The sequence below is a fragment of the Panthera pardus genome, unplaced genomic scaffold, assembly GCF_024362965.1.
Source record: "Panthera pardus isolate Hobbes unplaced genomic scaffold, ASM2436296v1 HiC_scaffold_6, whole genome shotgun sequence".
In the NCBI taxonomy this organism is placed as follows: domain Eukaryota; kingdom Metazoa; phylum Chordata; class Mammalia; order Carnivora; family Felidae; genus Panthera; species Panthera pardus.
This window is the reverse complement of record NW_026526991.1, coordinates 10,487,121-10,507,234: the sequence shown is the minus strand read 5'-3', so window position 1 is coordinate 10,507,234 and position 20,114 is coordinate 10,487,121. Positions and strand designations below refer to the sequence as shown.

Genomic DNA, 20,114 nt, shown 5'->3' with positions numbered 1-20,114 from the left:
TCTTGGCTCTCAGGTACCTTTGTTTTGCTGGGGACTATGAGGCCCTCCCCTGCCCAAGTCCAGACCAGAGAAGTGGCAGGGTGGGGAGCTGGGGCTGGGAGACTGAGAGGCATATGACCTACTTTGAAATGCGTGTCTCTCCTGAGGTCACCGCTGTCCACACTCACCTGTGCGCTTGGAATAAATTCTTGCTTTAGAACCTTCACCTGGTCCCTGGGGCCACTTCTGTTTGTCAGCCAGAGAGTGGGGCCCACCTGCCTCCTCCATGAATAGTCACGCCCTCTGCACCCCTGCACAGCCCTGTGGAGGCCCTTGGCCTCCTCCTGGCCAAAGGGAGGGGCTGTAACCTCAGGCCCGAGGTCAAGGTGCCAAGTGGCCATGTCTGTGAGACGGCACACACCATAATCTGGAGCAACACATGCTCCTCCCCTCAGGTTTTACATTAAATTAACATCAGGAGTAAACAAAAAATAATTTGTTTGGAAAGTATAAGTAGACAGCACTATCACTGCATGCTAGAATGAATCTGGATCTCAGCCCTATGCTTGGTGCTAAGAACCCAGAAATGAAGGGGCGCCTGGGAGGCTCAGTTGGTTAAGCATCCGACTTTGGCTCAGGTCACGACCTCATGGTTCGTGGGTTCGAGCCCCACATCGGGCTCTGTGCTGACGGCTCAGAGCCTGGAGCCTGCTTTGGATTTTGTGTCTCCCTCTCTCTGCCCCTCCCCTGCTCATGCTCTGTCTCTGTCTCAAAAAAGTAAACATTAAAAAAATGTTAAAAAAAAAAAAAAAAGCCCAGAAATAAATTAGACATAATCCTGGGCCTTCTCTCATGAAGCTCTGTTTGTCGAGCTCTGTGCTGGAGGTTCAGTGGTGAACAAGGCACCGACCTATGTGGAATTCACTATTAGGTGAAACAGGCATGGATCAGGGGACGGAGTGGCTGGCAGGGAAACCAGGAGGCTTTTGGAATAATTCACTTAGTAAGTACTTATTGAGTGCTACTGTGGGCTAGGCACTGGGATACAGCTGTGAATAAAACTGGCCAAAAGAGTCCCTCCCTCTGGGGCTTAGAGTCTAGTGGGGAGGCAGGCATTAATGAAGAAGAATGAGTAAATTATATAGTAAGTCAGATAGTAATAAGTGCTAAGGAGAAAAGTAAGGGGAGGGAGCGCGGAGGGGTGGGTGGCAATTTCAGATGGGGTTGCGCAGGCAGGCCTTCCGGAGCGGGGCCATTGGACTCAGACCTGAAGGAAATGAGCATGCAAGGGCAGCAGATACCTGGCAGAGTGGACAGCAAGAGCCAAAGCTTCAAGGTGGAAGCATTGCCTGCTGCAATGCAGGAACAGTACTGGACGGTCTGTGGCTGGCACAGAATTAGTGGGGGGCGCGGAGCCGGGGGGTGGGGGGAACAGGTGGACTGTGCCAGACTCTGGTTTCCCTGAATGATGGGGGAGACGTTGAGGTTTGAGCAGAGGGTGATATAACCTGCCCTAAATTTTAACAGGATCATCATGGCCAACCTAAATGACATTAGAACCAACGGCGGGGGGCGGGGGGCAGGGGGTTGTGCATCTGACTCTTGATTTCAACTCAGATCATGATCTCATGGTTCATGGGTTCGAGCCACATGTCAGGTTCTGTGCTGACAGTGTGGAGTCAGCTTGGGATTCCCTCTCTCTCTCTGCCCCTCCCATACTCATGCTCTGTCTTTCAAAATAAATAAATATGGGTGCCTGGGTGGCTCAGTCAGTTAAGCATTTAACTATTGGTTTCAGCTCAGGTCATGATCTCATGGTTTGTGAGTTTGAGCCCCACATCGGGCTCCTTGCTGACACTGTGGAGACTGCTTGGGATTCTCTCTCTCTCTCTCTCTCTCTCTCTCTCCCTCCCTCCCTCCCTCACCCTCTCTCTGCCCCTCTCCCCGCCTCTCTCAAAAATAAATAAATAAACAAATTCAATAAATAAACTTTTTTTTTTAATTCTTAAAAAAAAATAACAAAGTAGGGGCTGGTAAGGACAGAAAGGAGACCTGTCATTACTGCTCTTGGTGGGGGCGGGGGGGGGGAGGTTGGGAGAAATGGCAGGACTTAGACTAAGGAAGGGAGTCTCAGGAAACTGAGAATGTTGAAGGTCTGAAAAACCTGATAGGGAGGCACCAAAGATATTCATATTTTCTGCTTTGGGTGATTGGGATATTGGATGAGAATTTTAAATGTTGAGTTTGATGTGCCTATAGGGAGTATTCGTGAAAATGTCTCAGACTCTTCAAAATATAACTTGAAAGCTAAGGAGATGTAGGCTCCTGAGAACCACTTTGAAGATCATTAAAGCCCTAAGAGCACATGAGAGGATTCCCAGGGCAGAGACTCCTAACCTCCTTTGAGTCTCAGTGAGAAGCTTATAAAACTAAATCTAAGCTCACAAAATGTTACGTTCCATTTCAGAGCTTTCTTGGTCTTCCAAAAATATCTTCACAGACCTCTGCCACTCTGGGTGTCTGTGTAACCTACCTTGGGTAGGTGTCTGGGTTTTGGTAGGTGTCTGGGATCATCAGTTCACCCAGCTCTGGGAGATCAGTAAGCAGGGTCTCCAAAAAGCTGGCTTTTAATTAATGTTGAAATCCAAAGTTGTTGTTTTTTTTTTTATCTGATTTGCTCTTGGTTAAAATAAGTAAGAGGAGAAACCATAGTGCTAAACCAAGATATAAACCTCTGGTGACAACCCATCAAACCTGAACAAGCTACTTGTCTCTCATAGGTTTACAGATCTGCACTAGTAAAGGCTAGCAGCCATAACAGATAAATCCTGACATCTTCATGGTTTAACCCAAGGGAAATTTAGTTCTTGTTCAGTTGGCTGAGATGGAGACTCAGCTCCATACCATTATTCAAAGGCATGTTGACAGAAGCCCTGCCTTCCTCAAGTAGGTCCCAGGTTGCCTTGGACATCAACATCCAGCAGGTACATGGGGAAGAGAGAGAAAGTATCACTCGTGGGAAGCTTTTACGGATCTGGCCTGGTGATGATACAGGGCACTTACTGCCACATTCACTGGCCAGGGCTCATAATGCAAGGAAGGCTGGAAAATACAGTCTGGCTATATGACAAGGATATAAAGAAAACATTTGGTGAATAGTTAGCTGGTTTTGGATGCACAGGGGCATGGGAAGACCAGACTGACATCTCTGGGCTTACCGAGAGCCCATCCTTCTTGGCCTGAGCTCTGCAGGGTTCTTCAGATAGCTCACCTCATCCACTAGGCAGGGTACCCAAGGCCCCCACATTCCAGCACAAATGATCTTCTGCCTCAACTCAAGAATGCTGAGCCCCGGGGCGCCTGGGTGGCGCAGTTGGTTAAGCGTCCGACTTCAGCCAGGTCACGATCTCGCGGTCTGTGAGTTCGAGCCCCGCGTCAGGCTCTGGGGTGATGGCTCGGAGCCTGGAGCCTGTTTCCGATTCTGTGTCTCCCTCTCTCTCTGCCCCTCCCCCGTTCATGCTCTGTCTCTCTCTGTCCCAAAAATAAATAAAAAAAAACGTTGAAAAAAAAAAAAAAAGAATGCTGAGCCCCAACCAGACTCTCTATTTCCTAAATGAAGAAGGCTTTTTCACATCCTTGACTTTGCCTTTGATAGAACTTTTGCCTGAAATCCTGTGTTGTTCTCATCTTGGTAAACTCCTACTCTTTCCTGAAGCTGTCTTCATCACCCATCAGAGTTATTGCTGATTAGTATTTTTCTGAGATGCTGTAACAGGAATCAGCTCTGGGAAGTCTAAGCAAAGGTGGAAGGAATAGAAGTATGCAGGGTGGCTCACAGGTGGGAAGGGACAGCAAGGGAACCAGGTTCAGAAGGGGCAGGAACCTGCCAGCTTGGGGAGGGGGTATGGCCTCAATAGATGGGCAAATACTCTGTGCCCAGAACTGTCTGGCTCAGTTATAGCTCTGTTTCCTATTCTGCAATCAGTCCACTAAAAATCAGAATCCTTGAAAGAAAATTCAGTGGGTCCCAGGTTTATCTGGAATCTCAAAGTGTTCAAAACTGGTTAACAGCCTTCCAAGTCAGCTTCTCCCCCACTGCTCCCCAACTCAGCCAGTGATCACCCTCCAGACAGCCGCCAACCCATTCCTTCTTTCTTCTTCACTTCCCACATTACCGAGCCCTGTCAAGTCTACCTTCTAAAAGGCTTCTACTGTGTACTTCCCTCCACCCCGTCCACATCTCCAACATCATTCACCCACACAGCAACAGTCTGCTTCATCTCTCCCTCAGCAGCCAGAGAGACCGCTTCACCATGTCACTCCTCTGCCTCCCACCCTTCCGAAGTGCCCTCTAAGTAAAGACTGAGCTCCTTAGACTGGCCTGTTGAGGTGTGAGCATCTCTCCGGCCTCCTCTGGACCACAGCTTAACGTGCAGCCCCACAGCTTAACGTGCAGAACCGTGAGCGGTTCTCTTGCCTGTCCTGACTTGGGGCTATGTGCTTCCACCGCCTGGAGGCCAGTGATGCCTGGCAGGCCTGGACTGGAGCCAGAGCTCACACTCTCCCCAGTTGCATGTACTTTTTCTGTTTCCTGCTCTGTAAGACAGATGCAACAATGTCCGCCAGCACTGTAGTTGTCAAGACTGAATATATTTGGGCGTCGAACTAATTGCACCAATATTTACTAGCACCTGCTGTGCCAAGTGCTGTCCTGAACATTGGGGGCACAGTGGTCAAGCAGACAGGGCCCTGAGTGCATACCTTACACTCATGAGCCACAGAGAGGAACACAATGATCAGGACCACCAGTGGACCCTCGCTGCAATCCTGCTCTCCCGAGATCTCAGCCGGCCCTCAGTCTGGGAACTCGGCCCATCTGCGACCCAGAGCCCCACGTGCGAGACCAGCCGGAGACGACTCCGCCCCTTCCGCTCTACAGAGTAGCCAATGAGACCTGGAGGCTGACACTTGGGACCAGCCAGAAGTGGGCGCATTCACGTGTTTGTGACCCCGCCCCTTCCGCTCCGGGAGACTGGCCAATGAGGGCGAGAAGCCACTTCTGGGGGCGGATCTGGTAACGGAAAGGGGCGGGGTGCCTTTCCGAGCTTGGACCTCGTGCCCCAGGCTGCGTAGGTGGACGGCGGATCCTGACGCGAGCGCAGGCGGTGCGGGAGGTGAGCCGCGCCCTCGCTGCGCGCCCTGACCGCGGCGTCCCCACTCCTTCTCAGACGTAACCCGTGACCTCGCCCCAGTCTCCTCGCCCCCACACCCCCACCCTTCACGTGTCTTCTCCCCCCACAAATCCCCACCCCTCACGTGTCTTCTCCCCCCACCCCCACGTGTCTTCTCCCCCCACCCCCACGTGTCCCCTCACCCTGCACCCCCCCCTCACCTCAGTCTCCTCCCACCCCCCCCACGTGTCTCCTCACTCGTCTCGTCGCCCCCCCCCCCTCCCCGCCTCCTGCAGACGCCACACACTGCACATCCCAGACCCCGGACCTTCCCGCCCAACCTGACCCTCTCACGTGTTGCCGCCACAGCTGGAGCACCTGCGCTCGCTAGACCACACTCTCCGCTTCCTGACGTCCCCAGAGCCTCTCGCCCCGTCGCTCCGGGACTCCCACCGCGCGCGCGCCCCTCGCCCTCACACAGCCTCCGTGACCCGAGCGCCCCTCTTGTCTCAGCCGAGGGGGGCCCAGACTCCACCGGACTCTTCGGACTCCAGGCCCTGGAGTTCTGCACACCTCTGCGCTCTGCGGCGCCCGGGACCCCTGCGACCCCGAGCCTTTCACGCCCGGAGTGATCCCCAACCCTCCTCCCCCCCCCCCCCCCCCCCCACTGCTCGCCCAGCCCCCTTAGTGTCCTGTTCCCCGCGTTCCCTTGGCTTTGGCAGCGCTCTGGCCCTCCGTTCCGCCCTAGGCTTGCTCACCCCCTTTCCCCGTCTAGCCATCCCTCCCCTGAGATCCAGCATCACCCTGGCCCCAGCCCCCAGCCCCAGGCCACCTGGGCCTCGACCTCCTGTCCCCACTGGGCCTCCGCTGGCTCCCCCCGCATCCTCTCAGCCCTAAGTCCGCTGCCTTACGTGTGTCCTCACCCTGCCCGTCCGCCCCACGCGTTTCAAAATCCCCGGCCAGCCACGTCCATCCCCTCTCTCTGTGCGACCCCGGAGTCCTGCGTTTGCTGTGCAGCCGTGTGGCCTCGGCACGAGACCCCTGCTTCTCTGCTGCACGTCTGGGTGCCTGTAGGGGGCACACAGCTTTAACCCTTATTATTGTCCTCAAACCGAGAATGCCTGTTAGGAGAAGAACCTTTTCATTGCCATTTGCGGGCGAGCGAGAGACCTCAGCTGAGCCTGGACCACCTGGCCCCTTAACCTGCTTTAGCCTTCCCTTCCCTTCTCAGGGTCATGTGACCACTTTCCTACCGGAAACCGGACCCTGCGCCATCGGTTACCCTTTCTCCGCATTCTTCAGCCTTTTCCGTTCAACTAGCTCTTTCCACACAGCCTAAACACAGGCAGGTTTCTGCCTTTGTGAATCAAAAAACAGAAAACGTTCCCTCTCTCACCTTCTTACTCTCTCCTGTTTGTCCTGTCTCCATGAAATCTGCATGTCCTATTTCTTTTGTCTAATGCTTCATTAATTGTTGATTCGTGGAAATCTTGTTGTTCCTGTTACTCACTTAGGCCTGACGCCCAAATAAGATGTCCTAAATTCATTTGGTCCTTTCGTAATATTTGACATTGGTGTAACATCTCCCAACACAAAACAAAAGACACCTGTGACTGCACGTTACATCCCAGCTACCGACCCTTTCTCTGCTTCTCTTTGAACCAGAACACGCAAGTTTCTACCTCTCTTCTTACCCTCTCTGTAAGCACATTGCAATCAGGCTTTTGTCCATGCCACCTCACGAAAACAGCTTCTGTCAAGATTGCCAGTGACCTTCAGATTGTCAAATCCATGGTCACTTTTTATTTCTTATGCTACTTTTTTTTTATGTTTATTTATTTTGAGAGAGAGAGAGAGAGCATGGGTGAGCCGGAGAGGGAGAGAGGAAGAGAGAGAGAGAGAGAGAGAGAGAGAGAGAGGGAGAGAATGCCAAGCAGGCTCCATTCATACTCTCTCCACAGAGCACTGGGCTCAATCCCACCAATGGTGAGATCATGATCTGAGCCGAAATCAGGAGTCAGACGCTTAATCGACTGAACCACCCAGGTGCCCCTGCTTATGCTACTTTATATGAGACACAATGGATCACTCTTTGTTTACTTTCTTTGCTGGTTTTTCTTCTACCTTTGCTGGTCCTCTTCTTCCCAAATTCTGAATATTGAAGAGGTCACCTCTCTTCCATCTACTCTCACTTCCTAGGAGATCTCAACTAGTCCCATGGCTTTCAGTGTCATCTGTACCCCAGTGACTCCCCAATAAGGATGTTCAGCCAGACTTTTCACCACACTCCAGATTTATATTTCTACTTGGATGCCAGGACATGCTGTTGGCTCAATGTTTACAACATATTTAGAATCCAGTCACTTCTCACTATTTCCACTATTTTTTTTTTTTTTGAGAGAGAGAGAGCACGTGCATGTGCACACACGTGAGCGGGGGGAAGGGGTAGAAGGAGAGGGTGAAAGAAATCTTAAGCAGGCTCCGCACCCAGCACGGAGCTCTGTCTTGGGACCATGAGATCACGACCTGAGCCAAAGTCAAGAGTCAGGGGTTTAACTGCAACTGAGCCATCCAAGCAACCCTCGCTCCTCCCACTTCTAACACTCTGGTCCAAGCCTTGCCATCCCTTACCTGGACTTTTGCGGCAGTTTCCTCTCTGCTCTGCCACCTCCACCATTGCAGCCAGAGTGATCCTTTTAAATCATAACGCAAATCCCATCACCTCTGTCGAATTCTTCTAACGTCTCCTCATATGACTCAGAATAAAAGCCAAAGTCTTACATAAACTGCAGTATCCTCTCCCGTCTTTCAGCCGCATCTAACAGCCTACCCTCCTTCACTCCACTCCAGCATTTCCAGCCTTCTTGACCTTCTTCAACCACACCCAAGCACACGTACCCTCAAGGCTTTTTCTTTCCTGTTCCCTCTGCACAGTACTCTTCCCCAAGGTAGCCACCGGACTCCTGTGCTCACTTTCTTGAGGCTATTTGAAGATTCACTTCAGAGCAGATTTCCATAGTGGTTCCTCCCACTCCCATTATTTTTTAGCCTACCTTACTTTGCTATATTTTCTTCATAGCGCTTATTTCCACCTGACATTTTATATGTTTATATATTCCTATACATATATATTTTATAGATTTATATATTATGCATTTATACACATAAATTATGTATTTATGTATCTGTCTCCCTTGACTAGAATGTAAACTCCACAAGGGCAAGGATTATTGTCTTTTGTTTGCTAATATACCCCTAGCACCTAAAACAGTTCCTGACATTTAATAAATATTTGTTGACTAAATGAATTAATTGGCCAGTCCCTCCTCTCTTCTGTGGTCTCGACTACACACTCCCCAGTTCTCTACATTTCTGACTGTTTATCAGTACCTTTTATGGGCTTGTTTCCAACTGCTCTTAAGAGCTGGTTTTTAAGGACTTTTCCAAATCCATTTTCCCTTCTCCTTTTATACATTCACCGTGAATGATTTTATCTTTTCCCATAATTTAAACTACCATCAAACATTTATTTTCAGTTTACCCTCTCTCTTGGGCTCCAATCCTGTATTTCAACTGTTTGTTAAATAACTTTACCTGGGTACACCATAGGCACCACACACTCAAGCTGCCCCAGATTGAACTCCTAGAGCCTCTTCATTCCATTCCTCTACCCCCATTCTTTCTCCCCCTTTGTTCCATCTGTCAAGCTCAAAACTACCCACTGTATTGTCTGAGGCAATCGTGAGAAAATGTAATGCTAATGAGCTCCATCTCTAGAATCAGGACTGGGTTTGAATCCAGGCCTACTACTATTTAGCTGTGTGTCTTTGGATAGGTCCTTCCACAGTCCTCTGTTTCCTTATCTGTACAACGGGGAGAATAACAGCACTTAATTTTGTCACGTTGTTGTGAAATCAGTCAATGTTTGTTGAGAAGTTACGCAGTTCCTGGCACATATTAAGCATGAAATAAATGTTATCTTTTATATTATTAGATTCACATCTCTTTCTCACCTAATTATAGTAAAATGTTTTCTGAGCAACTAATCTGTGTGTACCTCGTGTTACACATACAGTCACGCCTACTATTTAATTTGTTAATTTGGGTGCCTACTCTATCCATAGCTATGTACATCTTCACAATAACCTACAAAGGAGCTATCATTTCCATTTTACAGAAGGGGAAACTAAGACTTCAACTTTCCAGTATCTCACAGTCAGTAAATGGCAGAGCCTGGATTCTAGTCCAGGATTTCAGGGTACACAGAAGTTTTTCTTTAGTTGCTTACTACATTTCATTGGTTGTGTTCACTCACATATTTATCAAGAATTTATTGCATACCAGTAGTATAATGTGTGAGCACGCAGACTGCAGCCAGATTGTCAGGACGCAATTCTCAGATCTGCGTCTTTGCTGTCTGACCTTGGGCAATTTAGTTAATTTCTCTGAGCCTTGTTTTCCTCATCTGTAAGTTGGAATAATAATAGTACTTACCTTATATGGTTTTGATAAAGATGCAAATGCTTACAACAATATCTGGCTAGAAGGAGGTGTAGAAGTTGCGGGAACATAAGAGAGGTGAAACCTTCAGGGTTGGCTGATTAGAAATGTAAGGAGAGATTTCTAGAAGTGGCCCTTGAACTAAGTCTTTAAAAACAGAGAGAGTGAGGCAAGGGTATTTCAGGCAGTAGCATAAAATATATAAACACATAGAGGCAAGAGAGAACATGGTGTTCTCAGAGTCCTCAATGACATGGCTATAAAGGCTATTTAAGTGAGCAGGATTTGGTTTGAAACTGAGCAAGGACATTTGGACGAATGGCTATTGCTCTTCAGAGAATCTTGCGGTACAACAGGTCTCTTTTTACCAGACTTATTTCCTTGTTGGCATGACTATGTACCTATTTATTTATTTACTTTAATGTTTACTTTTTTGAGAGAGAGAGAATCTGTGTGTGTGCATGGCAGGGAGGGGCAGAGAGAGGGAAACGGAGGATCCAAAGCACTCCGCTAAGAGTGGAGAGCCCAATGCAGGGCTCGAACTCACAAACCTGTGAGATCATGACTTAAGCCAAAATAAGACATTTAATTGACCGAGCCACCCAGGTGCTCCATACCTATTTATTTTTTAATCTCCAGTTTCTGTAGTGGTTGGCATATGGAAGACACCCCAATTTACAAAATCTTTGATATGACTGAAGCTTAGGGTACATATGAGGACATGGCTAGATATTGATAAATATGAGCTTTGGTGCCTTTAAAGGCATTATTTAGACAGAGAAAAGAGTATTTGAATGTTTGATTTTAAAAATTAATATTTTATTAAAGTTACTAATATTAAAAATCCATCTTTCCTTGAGCATTTAAGTTTAGTTTATAAATGTTATTCTAAATCAGATTATTAGATTACTTATCCTCAATATGATTATCTCATTCTAAAGTGGTTTTTTTTAATGTTTATTTATTTTTGAGAGAGCACAAGTCGGGGAAGGGGCAGAGAGAGGGGGACAGAAGATCCAAAGCGGGCTGTGTGCTGACAGGCTGACAGAAGCAACGGATGTGGGGTTGGAACTCATTAACCACAAGATCATGACCTGAGCTGAAGTCAGACGCTCAGCCCCTCAGCCAACTAAGCCACCCAGGTGCCCTCATTCTAAACTTTTAATCTTGTTGTAGGCTAGCAAATTTAATAATTATTTAAATAACATTATTGTTATGTTTTCTATTTATAAATTTAAACTCATTTAATTATAAACTTAATATATTTCATTTCTTTAAGTATCTCAATTGTCTTAATAATAAACCTTCCCACTTTTTTTTTTAATGTTTATTTTTGAGAAAGAGAGAGAGAGAGCATGAGAGGGGGAGGAGAAGAGAGAGAGGGAGACACAGAATCTGAAGCAGGCTCCAGGCTCTGAGCTGTCAGCACAGAGCCCGATGTGGGGCTCAAACTCATGAACCGTGAGATCATGACCTGAGCCGAAGTCGGACGCTTAACTGACTGAGCCACCCAGGCTCCCCAAAACCTTCCCACTCTCTTAAATAATTCTTATAAATATTGGGGCGCCTGGGTGGCTCAGTCGGTTGAGCGGCCGGCTTCGGCTCAGGTCATGATCTCGCGGTCCGCGAGTTTAAGCCCCGCGTCGGGCTCTGTGCTGACAGCTCAGAGCCTGGAGCCTGTTTCAGATTCTGTGTCTCCCTCTCTCTGACCCTCCCCCCTTCATGCTCTGTCCCTCTCTGTCTCAAAAATAAATAAACGTTGAAAAAAATTAAAAAATAAAATAAAATAAATATCATAAGTCAAACTAATAAATATAATGAACCTCAGATTCCCTAAAAATGTCCTAAATCTCTTTATAAACTTAGTAAGATTTTGACTTAAAATTATAAGCCATAATCAATTTCACATTTTAAGCTAGAATGACAAAGTTGACCTGTTACTCTAATAAGCCAAATTCTCTTAAACATAGAAATGCATAAAATACCAAATACTCGCAGTAATTCTAGCTTTTTATGGTCTTGAACATGTCCTATCTTTCTTTGTTCCTTACCTTCTCAACATTGTAAGTTATTCACTCACTAAGGAAGCATCTATTTTATCCCATGCAATTTTTAAAGTTCCCTTCTCTTGTACTTTTCAGAGTTGTCTTCTCAGTTTCCTGAGATGTCATATGATCAGAGGACACTGGCTGGGGTCCAGGGATTCTCTGAGTCTGGACTTTACTTAAGACTCCGACTGGTTCTCCTTCTACCTCTCTGGCCCCTCTTCTTCAGTTGCTTTGGCTAGATTCTTCACATCTCCCCAAACTTGATGATGGGCTCATCTCCCTTGATCTCACCCATTGTCATGTCTTTAAATAGCATCTATATGGTGATGACTCCCAAGTTTCTATCTTTAGCCTACTCTCTCTGAATTCCTTTATCCAGTTGCCTACTCATCATACCCACTCAGATGCCTCATAGGCATCTTAATATGTTCAAAACTGAGTTCTTTCTTCTCCCCACACAACCCAGTGTCTTCCAGTTTCCCCCCATCTCAGTTAATGGTATCTCCATTTCTGGTTACCCTGTCAAAAATTTTAGTGTCTTCCCTGACTCCACACTGACTCATCAGCAAATCCTGTTGGCCCTGCCCTCAAAATATACCCTGAACTATTCTATTCTCCTTCATACTACTTACATCATTCCTATGTTGATTCAAGCTATTATCTCTTACCTGCATTATTCCAGTGGCCTCCTAGTCACCCCGCTTCTGCCCATGTCCAGACAAGCTACTCTCAATCCAGTGATTTATTAACACATAAATCAGATTACCATCCTCCCAGCTCCCGTCTCACTCAAAGAAAAAGCCAGAGTCTTTTTGTGGACTACAAGGCCCACCATAATTCTGCACCCCGCAATTTTGACATCATCTTCTACTGCTCCCCCCTTCACTCTCTCTGTACCAACTATATTGCCTTTGCTGCTCTTCCTTCAGCTCATCCAGCTGACTCGTAGCTCAGGGCCTTTGTTCTTACTCTCTTCTCTGCCTGGGATGCACTTTTCCCAGATATCTGCATGGCTCATTCTCTCACTTCCTGCAAGTCTCTAGTGAAAATCTAGTCAAAAGACCTTCCCTGTACACTTATTTATTTTTAAGTTTTTATTTAAATTATACTTAATTGGGTACCTGGGTGGCTTAGTCATTAAGCATCTAACTTCGGCTCAGGTCATAATCTCACGATTCATGAGTTCAAGCCCCACATTTGGTGAGCATGAGCCCAGCTTAGGGTAAAACATGAGCCCCTGCTTCGGATGAGCCCTGCTTCTCTCTCAAAATATAATATAATACAATATAATATAATATAATATAATATAATATAATATAATATTCCATTTTGTTAGCATACAGTGCAATATTAATTTCAGGTGTACAATATAGTGAGCAACTCAACACTTTCAATAAGACTTGGTACTCACACAAGTGCACTCCTTAATCCCTATCACCAATTTAACCCATCTCCCCACCCACCTCCCTATTAGTAACCCTCAGTTCTCTATGGTTAAGTCTGTTTCTTGGTTTGCCTCCTTCTTTCTTTTTTCCCCCCCCCTTTACTCCTTTGTTTTGTTTCTTTTTAAGTTTTTATTTAAATTCGATTTAGTTAGCATACAGCATAATATTAATCAGCACTTCCATACATCACCTGGTGCTCATCACAAGACTGTACACTTATTTAAATTTCAGCCATCACCTTACACACACTTCCTCCCACACTCCATCTCTGGTTGACTTTTTTCCTTGGTACTTATCCCCTCCTTATGTTTATTTCACTTATTAATCTTGTTTATTGTCTCCTCTCACCATGGAGTATGAATTCCATGAAACCAAGGATTTTAACCTGTTTTGTTCACTGCTGTATTTTCAGAATCTAGAGTAGTGCTCAATAAATATGTGTTAAATGTATGGGTAAAAGAATATAACTGCAACCTTATAAATTAGTGAATTGAGCAAGTACCCCACACAACATAGATATGAATTGTGTATCTACTTTGCCTTCACAGAGATTTTTGCAACCACCTACATGATAGAATTATTTTATTACATTTTTTATTTATTTAGCTCTTTTGTAGGAAAACTGTAGATTGTTTAACCTTACAGAGTTTTGTGGTTTTTTCATGGATATTTTTTATCACATCTCATGGAAATACACAACTCTTACAGATTTTAAATATCTCAATAAATTCTAGATCTCTCTTTTTAAAATTTATTTATTTTGAGAGAGAGAGGGAATGCAAGTGGGGAAGGGGCGAAGAGAGAGAGGGAGAAAGAGAAAATCCCAAGCAAACTCCACACTGTCAGTGCAGAGCCTGATGCGGGGCTCAAACTCACAAACTGTGAGATCATGACCTGAGCTGAAGTTGGACACAACCAACTGAGCCACCCAGGAGCCCAAATTCTAGATCTCTTAAGGCTTTCTTCAATTATTTGGTCACAACTCAGAACTGGATGAGAATGGGAACAGTCAGGAGCTAGATATTAAGGGATCTTATATCTATAGTAAAGAGATTATATTTTATCCTGAAAGAAGATGGGAGCTATTGAAAGGTTGCAAAGAGAGTGACATGGTCAGATTTGCATGTTAGGTAAGGTCATTCTGGAGGTGAACTGGAAAATGGATTTGACAAGAGGAAGCTAAAAGCAGAAAAATCAGTCAAGAGTTTATGAAAATAGTCCAAATGAAAGGTGAAGAGAGCCTGCACCATCAGTTCCAAACTCTGTATTTTCAACTCCAGCCTTTCTCCTGAGCTCCAGGCCTATACATTCGACTGCCTATTTGAATCTCCACTTGGAGGCCTAATAGGCATCTCACATTAACATTCAAAATAGAGCATTTGGTTTCCCTTCTAATCTTCTCCTCTCTTAGTCTTCCCCTTTTTGGCTAATAATACCACCATGTATCAAATTGTTCTCATAAAAATTAGGAATCATTTTGATATCTCTCTCCCTACCATTTACCCCTGCAAATACAGACACATCAGATCCTCTTCCAAATTCTTTTGGCTCATCTTCCAAACTATAGCATGAACCCTTCCACTTTTCACCATTGATATCATTACCTACCACCCTAGTCCAAGCTGCATCCATCTCTAGATCATTCTAATGCTCTCTTAACTAACTGGTTCTCCCACTTTTGCCTCCTCTCAACCTTCTGCAATAGTCCGGTTTCCAAACAGCAGCTGAAGTCATTATCTTTTTTTAATGTTTATTTATTACTTTTTTTGAAAGAGAGAGCATGTGAGCAGGGGAGGGGGAAAGGGGGGCAGTATATAGAGGATCTGAAGCAGGCCCCGCACTGACAGCAGAGAGCCTGATGCAGGGCTCAAACCCATGAACCATGAGATCATGACCTGAGCTGAAGTTGACCACTAACCGACTGAGCCACCCAAGCACCCCTGAAGTCATTATCTTAAAATATATCCCCTGCTCTCAACCTCCAGTGGCTTTCCCTCACACTCAAAATAAAACCAAAATTCTGGAGGCACCTGGGTGGCCCAGTTGGTTGAGCATCAGACTCTTGATTTCGGCTCAGACCATGATCCCAGGGTTGTGAGATCAAGCTCTGCCTTGAGCTCCTTGCTGAGCATGGAGCATGCTTGGGATTCTCCCTCTCGCTCTCTGTCTCTGTCTCTCTCTCCCCTGCTCACATGTGCGTGTGCTTGCTCGCTCGCTCTCTCTCAAATTAAAAAAAAAAAAAATTCTTGCCTACCTAGCTGATCTCGTCTCATACCACTTTTCTCCCAAACCCCATTCTTTACTTTCTTTTCACGCCTTAAAGCAGAACATATCAGGGCCACTCCCACCTTTTCTTGAGCCGTTCCCTCTATCTAGAACTCTTCCCCTAGCTCTTTATATGCCAACTCCTTTTTATCATTCAAGTGTCAATTCAAATGTCACTTCATTAGAAAGGACTAATAAGCAAAAGCACCCCTCCCCATCCTCTTTATTAAACCACCCTGTCTTGTTTTCTTTGTGCAGTGAACCACAAACTGAAGGTATGCTTACCATTCCGTTGTTTATTATTCGTCTCCTCCGTGGAATGGAAGCTCTGTGAGAGCATGGGTTTTTCTGTCTGGATCTACAAATACACTGAAATATCCACATCCATAGTAGACATCTGACACATAGTAGGTGCTCAGTAAATCTATTCAATGCTGGTTAATGGAATGGACCCGAATTAAAGCTGCAACCTTGGAGAGAGAAAGGAAGGGACTGAGAGATTTTAAAGAGCTGGGCCAGGCTATGAGTTCCAAAAGGCAGTGTTCAGTTCACTGGTGACTCCCAAGCAGCAGACCTTCTTGACCCATAGATGATTAAATATTTATTCCATGAACAAATAAAATTGGTGAGTTTCAGTGACCCGTTTGGTCAGGAAAAGAAGATAAGGAGGTAATTAAAGATGGCCTTGGGTTTCTGGCTTGGGCTACCCAGGTATAAGTAATAGAGCTGGAATTGAAACGTCAGTCTGTCTCACTGCATCTTCTTTTTGTGCACTGCCTAGATGGCTGATTCTGATCCTGGAGAAAGAAACTATGACAACATGCTGAAAATGCTGTCAGACCTGAATAAAGACTTGGAAAAGCTACTAGAAGAGATGGAGAAGATCTCAGGTACAATGTCTTCCCCCTTACGTCCAGTAGCTCAGATTCTTCCTACACTGCTGAGCTCAGATCAAGTGCCTTAACGGGCCTTCCCTGACCACTTCTCAGCTTCTATACCATGTAACTACTATGCCACAGAATTTGACAACACCACTAAATATTGCCTTGAATTATTTTCTGATTACTGTATGTGTGTTTCCATGTTACTTCTTCAACTGGACTATTATCCTCCTGTGGGCAGAAACAGTGATTTCTTTTTTTGTAACTGGGCACAGTACCAAACCCAAGCTCAAGCATTCAGAAAATGACAATGTTAATATAACACCTATGAACAGAACTGGAACATTCTTCCTGTGAGTCGTTTAAATAGAAAGAGTTCAGAGTAATAGCGCTAAGACTGATGAGGTGCTGAAATGGGAGGTACAGTTAGTTCAGTGGAATAGAACAAGAATAGAGTTGAACAGATTTCTCCATTTTTGAATAAGAATGTTAGTCTGTTAGTCCACATGTTTCCACTAAGTGATAACCAGCAGTAGTGGAGATACTATTATAATTTCTTTGTTTTTTTAATACTTTATTTTGGGGACACCTGGGTGGCTCAGTCAGTTAAGCATCCAACTCTTGGGTTTGGCTCAGAACATGATCTCACAGTTCGTTAGATCAAGCCCCCAGTCAGGCTCTGTGATGACAGTGTGGAACCTACTTCAGATTCTCTCTCTTACCTCTCTCTGCCCCTCCCATGTGCTCTTTCTCTCTCTCTCTCTCTCTCTAAATAAATAAATAAACCTAAACAAAAAAGGCTTTATTTTTAAGTGATCTCTACACCCAGTGTGGGGTTTGAACTCACAGCCCTGAGATCAAGAGTCACGTGGGCTACTGACTGAGTCAGCCAGGCATCCCCCCACCATTATAATTTCTTTAATTTGTTCTTTACTAATTCAGAATATGTATAATTCTTTAATTTATAAGCCTAAGTTTTATTAGAGAAAATAATAATGTAAAACAAATTTTAGAAAGCGTGCATACTCTACTCAAAATGAGAAACAACCTTTTTTTAGGGACATTTTTAGTTTGCAAACAATCTCCATTTATTACAACAGGCTTTAGAAAATTTCTAGTTGAGTGGTGCCTGGGTGGCTCAGTTGGTAAGCGTCCGACTTCAGCTCAGGTCATGATCTCACGGTTTGTGAGTTCAAGCCCCGCGTCAGGCTCTGTGCTGACAGCTTGGAGCCTGGAGCCTGCTTCGGATTCTGTGTCTCCCCATCTCTCTGCCCCTCCCCCGCTCATGCTCTGTCTCTCTCTATCTCTCAATAATGAATAAACTTTAAAAAAGAATTAGAAAATTTCTACTTGAAATGTTGGCAATTTTTTTGCCTATGTACTTGAAAGTTTTTTATATTTTGTAAACTGTCTTTTAAAAATGTTCTAGGGGGCACCTGGATGACTCAGTCAGTTCAGCGTCCAACTCCTGATTTCAGCCCAGGTCATAATCTCATGGTCCATGGGTTCAAGCCCTGCTTGGGGTTCTGTCTCCCTCTCTCTCTGCCCTTCCCCTGCTTATGCAGTCTCTCACTTTCTCTATCTCTCTCAAAATAAATAAACTTTAAAAATAAATTTAAAAAAATGAATAAGTAATTAATTAATTTAAAAGTCCTATAATTTGTTTTCTACCAAAAGTTATATAATTCCTTCAATCTAATAAAATATTCTCCTATCTAACAGTATTCACTTAGTGCCTACTATATGCTATTGTAGGATTAGGATTGAATAGAGATATCAAATAGAGATGCTCCTTCATTAAAAGAAGTAGGTAGGGGGCCAGAAACAGACATCAAGATGACTAATTATAATTTAAATATATAAATTAAAACCTTTTAATTTTCTATTAAAACTGTAATCTAGTAAATGCTGATAATGGTGTATACCAACTACTGGGGAGGGAGCAGAGAAGAAAGAGAGGCTGACTGCTTGGGGAGGCAAGTGAGGCTCTGAACAGCGCATTAGGGAAGGAATTCAGATTGGACAGATGAGGTAGGGATGCTGGAGGTAGAGAGGAGGGGCCGTCCTGTAGAAGAAATAGCCAAATGTGTGTGTGCCAGTGAGGGAAAGCTGGGCATAGGGAGCAAGATTAGCGCATGAGAACCACAAGAGGGCAGGCCAAAGAAGAGGCTGAAAAGGTGAGAAGAAGGGTCTTCAACATCAGCCTAAGGAATTTGACCTTTCTTTTCTTTTCTTTTGTTTCTTTTCTTATTTAGGTAATAGATAGCCATTGGGATTTCAAGGAAGACACTTGTGTTTTAGAAAGATACCTCTGGTAACCAAGGAGGGATGGTTTGGAGAGGGATGACTAGTGGAAGGATCAATTATGAAGCTTTGCAAAACTAAAAGCTAAAAAGGAACTAGCCTTAACTCTGGCTTGGCACTGAGAACAAGACGGAAATAGCAGACTTCTGTGATAGAATCTCTTGGTTTGTAAGAGGTCTTTATTATTAAGACTATAAAGTCTGGGGCACCTGGGTGGCTCAGTTGGTTGAGCCTCTGACTTCGGCTCAGTTCATGATCTCTCAGGTTTGTGAGTTCAAGTCCCAAGTTGGCCTACTGCTGTCAGCGCAGAGCCCACTTTTGAATCCTCTGCTCCCCTCTCTCTCTGCCCCTCCCCTGCTTTCAGATGCTTGCTCAGTCTCTCAAAATAAATAAATAAACTTAAAAAAAACTTTAAAAAAAGGATTTAAAAAAAAAAGAAAATCTTTCCCTAATCTGAGATTAGTGAAATATTTACTTATATTTTCTCCTACTTTACTTTGTGTTCCTCTTTTTAAAATTTTTAAAATTTTTATTTATTCATTTTGAGAGAGACAGAGACAGTGTGAGTGGGGGAGGGGCAGAGAGAGAGAGAGAGAGAGAGAGAGAGAGAGAATCCCAAGCAGGCTCTACACTGCCAGCACAGAGCCCAGTGCAGGGCTCGAACCCACAAACCGTGAGATCATGACCTGAGCCGAAACCAAGAATTGGACCGACTGAGCTACCCAGGCACCCCTCTTTGTGTTCCTTTTTAACATTTACTTCCAAACCACCTGGTGTGCCGAAGGAACCAAACAGCATATTGCATTTTTATTTAGATCTGCTAGCGACTCTTTTTCCAGCAACTATTCCAATAATAATTAAGGTAGTAGCTAAGTAAGTTATTAAGTAACAATAGTTAAGTCAGTTAATGTTGCTAAGGTAATAGTGTTATTAAAAATACTCTCTCCTTTCAAGATAAGGTTGACAGGTATTTATATTGAAATAAGTCACATAAAACACTCAGCTTTGACAATTTTTTAAATGTGAGTAAAATTAAAGTTGTCTGATACTTGCAACTATTATATTTAAGCAGCTACACTTCTTGAAAGGCTTGTGCATTTCTTTTCTCACAGGAATGAAAAAGGTTTAGCCTATGTACACTTGGCATAAATGAGGCTTTTATCATGCACAATTCCACACCCTCTCCGCTTGGTGCTTTTTCCACATCACACCCCTTGAATTGATATAAGGTCCATTATTTGTTCTTTAGCTGATTCTTTCCTTAGTTTTAGTTTCACATATTTTCCTCTTTTTTATAATTCTATTTTTATATAAATGTTCTGCACAGTAGTCTGATTTGGGGGTAATATAAGTCTTTGTAGAAATTTCTTGAGGCGCCTGAATGCCTCAGTTGGTTAAGTGTCCAACTTAATTTCAGCTCAGGTCATGATCTTACAATTTGTGGGTTCAAGCCCCATGTCAGGCTCTGTGCTGACAGAGTGGAGCCTGCTTGGGATTCTCTCTCTCCCTCTTTCTGCCCCT

General features: G+C 44.6%; 1 protein-coding gene across 1 annotated transcript in view; it reads left to right on the top strand.

The window, feature by feature from the left end:
- Positions 1-5,061: 5,061 nt before the first annotated feature.
- Positions 5,062-20,114, top strand: part of SYCE3 (synaptonemal complex central element protein 3) — a 28,402-nt gene continuing 13,349 nt past the window's right edge. The window contains exons 1-2 of the mRNA XM_019447332.2: positions 5,062-5,153; positions 16,190-16,298. Of these exons, the coding sequence (XP_019302877.1) occupies positions 16,190-16,298 (109 nt within the window). The 5' untranslated portion in view covers positions 5,062-5,153. The remainder of the gene's footprint in view (positions 5,154-16,189; positions 16,299-20,114) is intronic.